This window comes from Cariama cristata, unplaced genomic scaffold (assembly GCF_000690535.1).
Source record: "Cariama cristata isolate BGI_N322 unplaced genomic scaffold, ASM69053v1 Scaffold46492, whole genome shotgun sequence".
Taxonomy (NCBI): Eukaryota; Metazoa; Chordata; class Aves; order Cariamiformes; family Cariamidae; genus Cariama; species Cariama cristata.
Genome location: NW_009605246.1, coordinates 1,559 through 10,723, shown reverse-complemented (window position 1 = coordinate 10,723; position 9,165 = coordinate 1,559). Strand labels below are relative to the sequence as shown.

General features: G+C 42.6%; 1 protein-coding gene across 1 annotated transcript; it reads left to right on the top strand.

Moving 5' to 3' along the window:
• Positions 1-805: 805 nt before the first annotated feature.
• Positions 806-8,014, top strand: LOC104158261 (ras and Rab interactor 2-like; the record flags this gene model as incomplete). Its single annotated transcript, XM_009695865.1, has 3 exons — positions 806-878; positions 3,701-3,792; positions 6,896-8,014. Coding segments are annotated over 3 exons (1,284 nt in total), but the record flags the coding sequence as incomplete, so codon positions are not given.
• Positions 8,015-9,165: the final 1,151 nt, after the last annotated feature.

Below are 9,165 nucleotides of genomic sequence, written 5' to 3'. Positions count from 1 at the left end.
CACCCCCAAGTCCTCCTCCTCAGGGCTGCATTTCATAAATGTTCTTCCTTCTGTTCTGGTCTCAGTCACGTCCAGAGGCAAAAGATCTAGGATCGTTTCACTCCAGGAGCTGCTTCTGCTTGATCTTTGTAGTCGTTGGGTGAGATTTGCCACTGGAATCAGAGAGAGCTTAATGTAAGTGAGGTGGCAATCACTTCTGTGAAATTATTACAACTTTATATCAATAAGAAACAATGGTATGGAGTGGGAAAAAATGAAAGGCATTGCTCATGTCTTCCTTCTCCATTGTGCAAGGCAATGGCATGAAGCAGAATTCTTGGAGTTTTTTTTTAAAGGGTTTTCAGGTTAAATGGTTTTCCTGAACTGAATGAAAATTTATCATCTCCCATTAGGTGCTAACTTATCTGGGGAGAAGACAAGTGAGTAGAATGGAATGCAAGAGGAGGAAATAAGAGATTTAAAATTAGGTATATTAATACACTGGGCAAACAAAGCCTCAGTTATTTATTTATTATCTATTAACAAAACATTGTGCAATTCTAATCACATTTGATCTTTTTCCCAGGAATTAGACCGTATGTTTGGAATACAAAAACCCACCACCGAGATTATCAGTGTATTCTGAAAAATGCCTTTAGCAGAGACATGTACTCGTCTACAGAGTTGGTTTTTTAACCAAACAGTAGCTAGTTTGATGGTGCAAACTTATTATTTTTATGAAAAATCTGAGATGTGTTTTATTAAGCTTTTCTAAGAAATGGTGGATAGATGTGTGATTCTTTCCTTCTTGTAACTTTATTCACAGCATTTTCCTTGGAGGGATCTGGAATAAGTTTTGCTGATTTATTCAGGCTCATTGCTTTCTACTGTATTAGCAGGTAAGATGGTGTTATGTTCTGAGTTGCATTTGCTAGACTGTCTTGAAAAAAAGATAAGTCTCAATGACTTGGTTCAGCATGATATTAATGTTGCCAATTGTTGTGGCTTATTATTGAGAGGCTGGTGTTACGTTACCCACCCAACTGTGAAGTGTTGCCATGTTGAACTTTACTTTAGCTGATATCTTTTCATGCTTTCTTAACTGCTCTGTAACTCATTTAACAAGCACCATAAACTATCTTGCAATGTCCATTTCTTGGAATTGCTAGTGAAAAGCATTTTTGAAGCATAATGGAAAAATATCAAATCATACTGTAGAATATGGCAACTGAGAGATGAGAATGTAAATTGTGAACAAAAAAATGGCCTCATTAGCTTTCCAGTTTATGGTTGCCCAACTTGTTTTCCAGGTAGTATGCAGAGAAAAAATAGCTCGTGTTTTTCATCTTTTAAGTTGTTTTCAATTTGACTTTAGTTTGCTGGTGAAAACTTCCAGACTGATGCTCACGCTTTACATTTATCCACGGACAGGGCACAGCCACAGTGTACATCTGCACATTTTCTGAAGGAAGAGGGGAGAGGCAACTTGATGGTCTTGGTCCTTTTACTGCAATGAGGTTGCCAATTAATGTTGACAGTGATGTGATTTCTGGTGGGGGGAACGCTTACTAGGGATGCAGTCAGGTTGTGGTGCTTACGGTTTTGTTCCTGATGGAGAAGCATCTAGACCCCATTTTGCTGAGCTGTACGCGCATGTGATGGAAGAAGCGTTTGTACTGCATAAGTAATTGGTCAGCACTCAGATGAGAAATGAGCTGAAAGTGCATTTAAAAGCAGTTTAATGATGAGAGATTCCTTATCTTGTTGTCCTTTCAGTTCTGCACACTAGCCAGGCTCTGGTAAATTCCCTCTAAGTGCCTACAGGGAATATGCAGCAAAGTTCTTTGCATTACTTTATCCCCTTTCTTTCACTGAAAGCTCCAAGTTGCTTTGCATTGGCTAAAAGTAAGCCCACAAACACACAATAACTTGTTGCCTTGCTCATGAGTCTCGTAACTGAGTGTCTCTCTCTGCAAAGTGATATTTCAGTCAGCCAAGTGTGAGTTTAGCATCCTGGTGCAGTCAGGCTTTCCACTCAGGAAGCACATACAAACCTGCATAACCAGGCTCTTCACCTGTTTATTTTTCTGTTCCTTTTCTTGTTGCCCTTTGGGGAAGGGGAAGGAAGTGCAAAGAGTGGTGATTGCAACTTAGACATGGTGTTAAAGCTTTCCTAGTACTTCTTCCTAAACGCAACTTTAGCTGCAAACTCATCCACAGAAACCAGTAATAAAAACAACTTCAGCTGCAAACTTGTCCAGAGATTTCAGTAAAGATCACTCTTTGATTGTGGGTATGCTTTCGGAAAGCAGATGCTTATTTCTCTATTCAGCGGAGAAACATTGGAAGTGTTTGTCTAATGTTTCTGAAGTGGCAACATCTACTCAGCATCCTTGTCCTCTTCAGGCAGCACTCTAGGATTGCTGGGGGTACAAGAGGAAAATATATAGACTTCTTAGGGAAGCAGATAGGTAGCAGTCATGAGAAAGAGAGAATATCATTTGGTACATCACAGCAAAACCAGGAGGATTTCCCAAAACCAGAGGGAATTTCTTGCAATAGATACCCAGTCAGTTCACATGAGGAATCAAGGGTTACCTGTCTTTGTACTGATGATGTTCTAGACTCTAGATTCTCGGTGGTATGATGTTCAAGGTGTCTTTTCAAATTCTTTTGAGCTAGTGTATCAGTCTTGTGCATATGCTTGATTTGAATTTAAGTGGCATTCTGTGATCCTGTTTTTTCAACAAGTTAACATACAACATAGAGAATATTTATGTGATAAGAACCCACTGTCTGCCTGTGCTACAACAGACGGCTTGTTGACAGCCTTAAAAAAAAAAAAAATTATGCTGACACCAGTGGTATGTAGGATTTCTGTGCTCCATTTGTTCTTGTTTACTCTTAATTACATAAGTACTTCTACTACAGATTTTGCAGTTTAGAATCCCTGTTGTTTAAGGGTATATCGATACCAATTGAGCAGGCAAGAGGTATAGTATTGGTTGATGGTAGTGCTAATACAATGTACATACGGTTAAGTAGGTTTGTCCCTTAAAATCTCTGTCTGAAGGCTTTTTGCACTAGATTTGGCTTATGTTGTTGTTCATGCATTCATGCATCTCCCTTTGTAAACATCCATTGAACTTCTAGTATGCAGGGAAGAGAAACCACATAGGAGAATAAATTATAAAGATTTTCTTAAATGAAGTGTGTTTTCAGCCTAGGACAGAGTAGCACCAAAACATCCTAGCAAAGAAATTTTTAGGGTAGCTGCCCAAGTACTCATTTAAATTTTTATTCCAGGAACTGGAATTCAGCTTTGAGAGCAATCCACAGCATATTCAGAAAATAAGAAGCTTTGTTGAAGGGTTAAAGGCGGATAACACTTTTGTGTCTCACTGTTATGCTTGTAAAAGACCAAGTGTAAAAGCTTCTGCTGTAAGGGGAGAAAACATTGGATGGCTCTGTGGAAATGAGCCTAAAGAGAGTCCTGGGGTCTTCACTGTCATTTGCACTTCACACCGCTTTCCAATGTAAAAAAGCCCTGGGGCTGGTGATGTTTTCATCGTGTGCTGTATGTTTAAAGCTCTTGCTACCTGCTACAGCTAAAGAGGAAAACAAGAATCAGAGTTCAGCCACTGCCAGTGTTGAAAACAAATGCTTTTAAAACTGTGGATGTTGTTGTGGAAGCCATAATTGTTTTTCTCTTTGACAACAGGGATGTCCTTCCGTTCACCCTGAAGTTGCCTCATGCTATTGCTGCAGCAAAGACAGAAGCTGAACTTGAAGAGGTTGCTCAGCTTGGACTGAGTAAGTAGTTCTCTGTATAGATGTCGTTCCCTGTAGCATTGCTGGGAGCTTAAGGAAATAGTCTGCATCAGTAAGTAGTTCATATTGGTCAGTGATGATACAAATTTCATTTAGAAAAGCAGCTTCTCTTATTGGGAAGGCCAAACCTTGTACTTGCCAAATGGTGGCCTTGGTGCTTTTTCTTCCTTCTGTGCCTTCTGTCATATTTTTGTTAGAACTGTTTCCTTCCTTCCCTCTCATCTGCCTTCTCTGGGCAGCCCTTGGGCAAAGCAAGACTTACAGTCTGCAGACAGAGGTTTGGTGTAGCTTCTCCTCCAAGGGCTGATGTTGGCTGCAGGCTCCTGTAGCAGGCACTAGCTTGATAATTTGTTGGAGTTGCTAGGAGAGTGTAGGAACTCAGGTTCACTGTTAATAAAACTTCTGTTCAGATTGACATATGATCTTAGAATGGTGATTTCTGAGATCGGTGGCTCAATGCAGTAGCATATTAATAAAAGGAGGAGCATATACATAGGATCTGCAAAACATATCCATGCACATTGGTTTGGTGAATCTCTTAAAATACCAAAATAAAATGCAAGGACATGTCCTTGTATTGCTTGACTGCTACAGCCAAATACAGGCTCATTGTGAAATGTACCTTGAGCTTGCAGGAGATGGAAGGCCTGGTAGGATTTGAAACATGGGCTCCACCCAGATGAATCGTTGAGCAACTCCTGCAGAGTGCTGAATGGCCTCATTTCCTTTTGCAGGAAGGGAGGGTTGGCTGTCAGCAGTCTTTGTCCCAGTAGATTTTTGGATCATCTTTGATTTAGAAACGGATCCTCACTAAATCAGTGTTAACATGAGGCTCTCTAAGAACTATTTGGTGAGACTTTGCACCAAAGCCATACACGGGGAAGTATTGCACTGCTTTGCACTTTGTTTTGCTGCAGTAGTGATGCAATTAAGGGATTTGCTTTAGAGAGGAGAGGAATGGCTTCAGCACTGCTTATCTGCAAGTTCAGGCAATTAGATGAAAGTATGGATTTTCAGGGGAATAGAGGCAAACATGGAACTGTTGATTAGGTGAATGTTTGGATGGGGGAGTGGGAAATAAAAGATCTGATAGGGATACAGTGTAGTGAAGTCAGTCTCCCAGTGACACCTGGAAGCCTTAAAGTAACATTACGTGAGTTTCTCCATAGGAAATGATAATGGTGGTGTTGAGCAAGCTCTCCAGACTAACCAGACTGTCTTTGTCCTCAGTACCTGAGAGCACGATGGCCTACTTGCTGCAGAGTTAGTCTTCCTCTTGAACAGTCTTTCTATGTTGTGTGTGTGGTTTCTTTAAGCTAATACATTTGAAAGCTGAGGAGGAGACTGATGGATCAGTGTTTAGCTGTGCGGTTTGTGTATTTGGGATCAATTACCTGCTATACACTGGATTAATATCACAGTTTCTGTGAAGCAAAAACCAGACAACAAAGTTGAGATTTTGATGGAGTTTTAGGTGTCGATGTGCAAAAGAGCATACCAGGAAGTCAGCCCTTCAATGCTGTGGACCCAAGAGATGCCTAAAAACTCACAAGAGTCCTTTCTGTTAAGCGTGAGCTTTTCTTAAGCAACACGTAGGCACAAAACACCCTGGTTTGAACACAGAGGATTGCAGCTCCTGTGAGAGCTCTGTTATGCCATAGGCTCAGAGGGAGAACTACACAAGGCAGATCAACAGCATGTAGCCCAGCAAACCACATCATGAAGAACTGGTGGTAAAGGTTTCAAGGCTGTTGCCAACATGTAAGGTTTCATGTGCTGAACGGAAGATTCCCCCTCTCAGTCTCTCTTGTAAGCACCACTGCAGGTGAAACACATCATGCATGTTTGCAACAGCCCACGTGCCAGGCACGCTGGCGGGTCTGCTGAGGGATCCGCAGGCAGGATGTGAAGTCATGGAGCTGGAAAAGATGCAGCAGCATTGCATGACTGTGTAGAGAAATATGTCTGTGCCTACATATGTTCTCTGGCAGCGGCCTATCGTCATGGGCCATTTCCTGTCTTCTGCCCTGTAGGCAAGACACAGCTGTTGGGCATGGGCTCTGTTGTGAAGTCCTTGGCACTCATGCATTTGGGCTCAGGTGTCTGTTCAACAGCCCAAATGAGGCATCTGTGATGCTACAGGAAGAGGTACCATGTCAAGATTGGCAAGTTTTAGCAAAAAATCTCCTTTCTCTGGTATTCCTCCCTTATTTCAATCTGATTGCTGTCCTCGAGGGCTTCTCTGGTTTCAGTCTTCACGCTTGCAGGACCTGACGGGCTTTACCATTGACTCAGTTTCACAAATGTGCTGACACTTTGCTGGACAAGTGCAGAGGTTGCAGCTGAAATTTGCTGGTTTAGCACAGGTTTTCCACACTGCTGGTGTGGGACTGCACGTTCGATCTATTTATTAGCTGCTGAGTGTCTAAAACCTCAGGCAAACTGTGTCACCATTGTGAAGGCAGGGCTGCAGGCCAGTGCTCTTAGAGGCACCAGCATTTGGTCTGCGTAGCTAAAAATTATGTGTGCACCCACCACAGCAAAATGTGAGCTGTCTTTTCATCTGTAGTTTCATTTCTTCAGTATCAAAAGAAACCAAACCAAATTTTTTGCTGAGTTGCTGTAAGCAGCCATCAGCTGGTATAAATCAACCTAACTATTGTCTTTAATGGAGTGAGCTTATTAATACCAGCTGAGAATCTAGGCTTATTTCTCCTGAGTGAGATGCTAGTGAGTAGTTTATGTTCATTTCAGTCTCAAGCTGGTAAGAATTACTGTGCTACAGTCTCCATTCCTTTCTTTGATTCTCAGTTTATTTTTAAGCTTAGTTCAGTGGGCTGACTTGAAGCTATGCATTAGTCATGATATTTATAAATGAGTAAGAGCAGCCCCAGGAGTGAAGCATGCAGTTATGTCTGGTGGTGCTTTAAGAGGTTCACTCGGAATTTTTTTTCCCCTCGTCTTGAATTAATAAAAGCTTGTCTAAATTTCTTAATACTTGAGACTGGTGATGTTGAGCTGAATGTTCTGAAAGCCCTCTGCATGCTGTTTTGCATTCTTACGTTAATGCGATGATGATTTTCAGACTTTTGGAGCTCCCCGGCTAACGGCAATCCCCTGGATCCTTCACCTCCTCGTAGGCCTGTGCCTTTGGACAGTGCTTGTAAAGACTCGCGCCAGCTCTGCCTTATAAATGGAGTGCATTCTATACGAACCAGAACGCCTTCGGAGCTGGAGTGCAGCCAGACCAATGGAGCGCTGTGTTTCATTAATCCTCTCTTCTTAAAAGTGCACAGCCAGGATGTCAGTGGAAGTCTGAAAAGGCAGAGCCCAAGAACTCAAGACGTGAATGGCACAGTGAGGCCTCGCTCCCCCCCGCCCCGGCCGCCACCACCTTCTATTAATAGCATCCTCACGAGTCCACAGCTTTCCAGGGCTATAAAGCAGGCGAGCATGCCAGAAACGGTCAACCATAAGAAAGAGAGAGGCTTGGATTTGCTGCAGAATAAACCAGCCCCTATTCCGCCTCCTCGGCTGAAGAAGCAGGCTGTTTGCTCAGAGGTGGAAACTAGCTCAAAGACCTCAGGGGTAATTCGACCGGTGCGTGTGCCTGAAGCTGCTGGCGTTCCAGGTGAAACTCTCCCTGAGCTGGCTCCAGCAGCTGCCAAAAAGACGGTAGTTACCAGCTCTGAGTCACACATACCGTGGAATGGAGGCAGGCAGAGACTGAGCGACATGAGCATTTCCACCTCCTCGTCCGACTCGCTGGACTTCGATCGGAGCATGCCACTGTTTGGCTATGAGGGGGACACTAACAGCAGCCTGGAGGATTTTGAGGGGGAAAGCGACCAAGAGAGCATGGCACCCCCTTTGAAGCCCAAGAAGAAAAGAAACAGTTCGTTTGTTCTCCCCAAGATTGTGAAATCTCAGCTACGGAAAGTCAGTGGCGTTTTCAGTTCCTTCATGACCCCTGAAAAGAGGATGATTAAGAAAATTGCAGAGATGTCCCAGGACAAACGCACTTATTTTGGATGCCTAGTGCAGGACTATGTCAGCTTTCTCCAGGAAAACAAGGAGTGCCACGTTTCGAGCACTGATATGCTGCAAACAATTCGGCAGTTCATGACCCAAGTCAAGAACTATTTGTCCCAAAGCTCCGAACTTGATCCCCCAATAGAATCACTGATTCCCGAGGATCAAATAGGTAAGAAACACTCTCTCCTGTGTTTTGGGGGAAGGTGAGAATGCGTAATCTGTGTTTATAGTGATTAGTCTTCATGCCGGTTTGGAAAGGTGGGTTGACTTCCCTAGCAGAGTTTGAGCCATTGCGTGTTTGAGTCTTAAAACAAAACAACCCCCCGCACTGCCCCGTCTCCTTCCCGCCCCCCCAATCACCCAAGCAACTCGGAAGAACTATGCTACAAAGTTGCTTATAAATAAAGCAGCTGCAATGTGAACTTTTTACCTGTGATTATTACTCTTTTTTTCCTAGCTGCTGTATTGTTAACAATACAGAATCCTTTATTTGCTGGCACGCATGTATTTCTCCCTGAATTGGGCTGAAATAGTTCTCGCTGCTTGGACCAAAACTGTGCCAATTTTAACCATACGGATTGTAGCTGTAAAACTAGAATTTGTTCAAAACCGGTCACAGCTAAGAGCAGAGAGGCATTTCATAGCAACTCACTTTTGAAATAAATACAATTCTTCCAAACTTTCTCATTCACTTCTAGCAAAGCTGCACTGTCCCTACGCTTGAAGCTAAATAAAAAGATATATAAGAGTTTTAACAAACAAACAAATGTGTGCAAGAGAGAGAAGGGTCTCCTAATCTCAGGTTTTCTGTACCTCTGTTACATGTACGTGTTTATAAATGGTTGCAGATGAACTGTATGTTTGAATGCATGTTTTAACAACAGAGATAGACTTTTGTATCCACGGAAGTGAAATCATTGTTGCTGCATAAAATCTCACTGCCCCTCTATCTTGCCTGAGTCTGAGCAGTATTTGTAAAAGAGTCTATAAGCCACATTTAGGAGGTAAACATCCCTCAGGGCAGAATACTTTCCTTGTGAGCTCACTTCAGTCCTAATTTGCTTGTTTTTCTCCTGTACCCCAGTGTCCCAACAGTTGGCCCAGTGCAAAATTGGCAGATACTTCTTTCTCTGGGACTAGAGGCTGATTTTATGTTGACATATCTGTTTGTCCTTGACCGAGAGGAAGTATTCTCACATAACCTCAACTTCATTTACACAAAGTCAAGCAAAAGTAACAAGCACTGCTAAAGTAAATACAATGCTACGAAGAGTGTCCTTGAAATTGAGACTCTTTCAAAGACATCTAATATTCTCACTA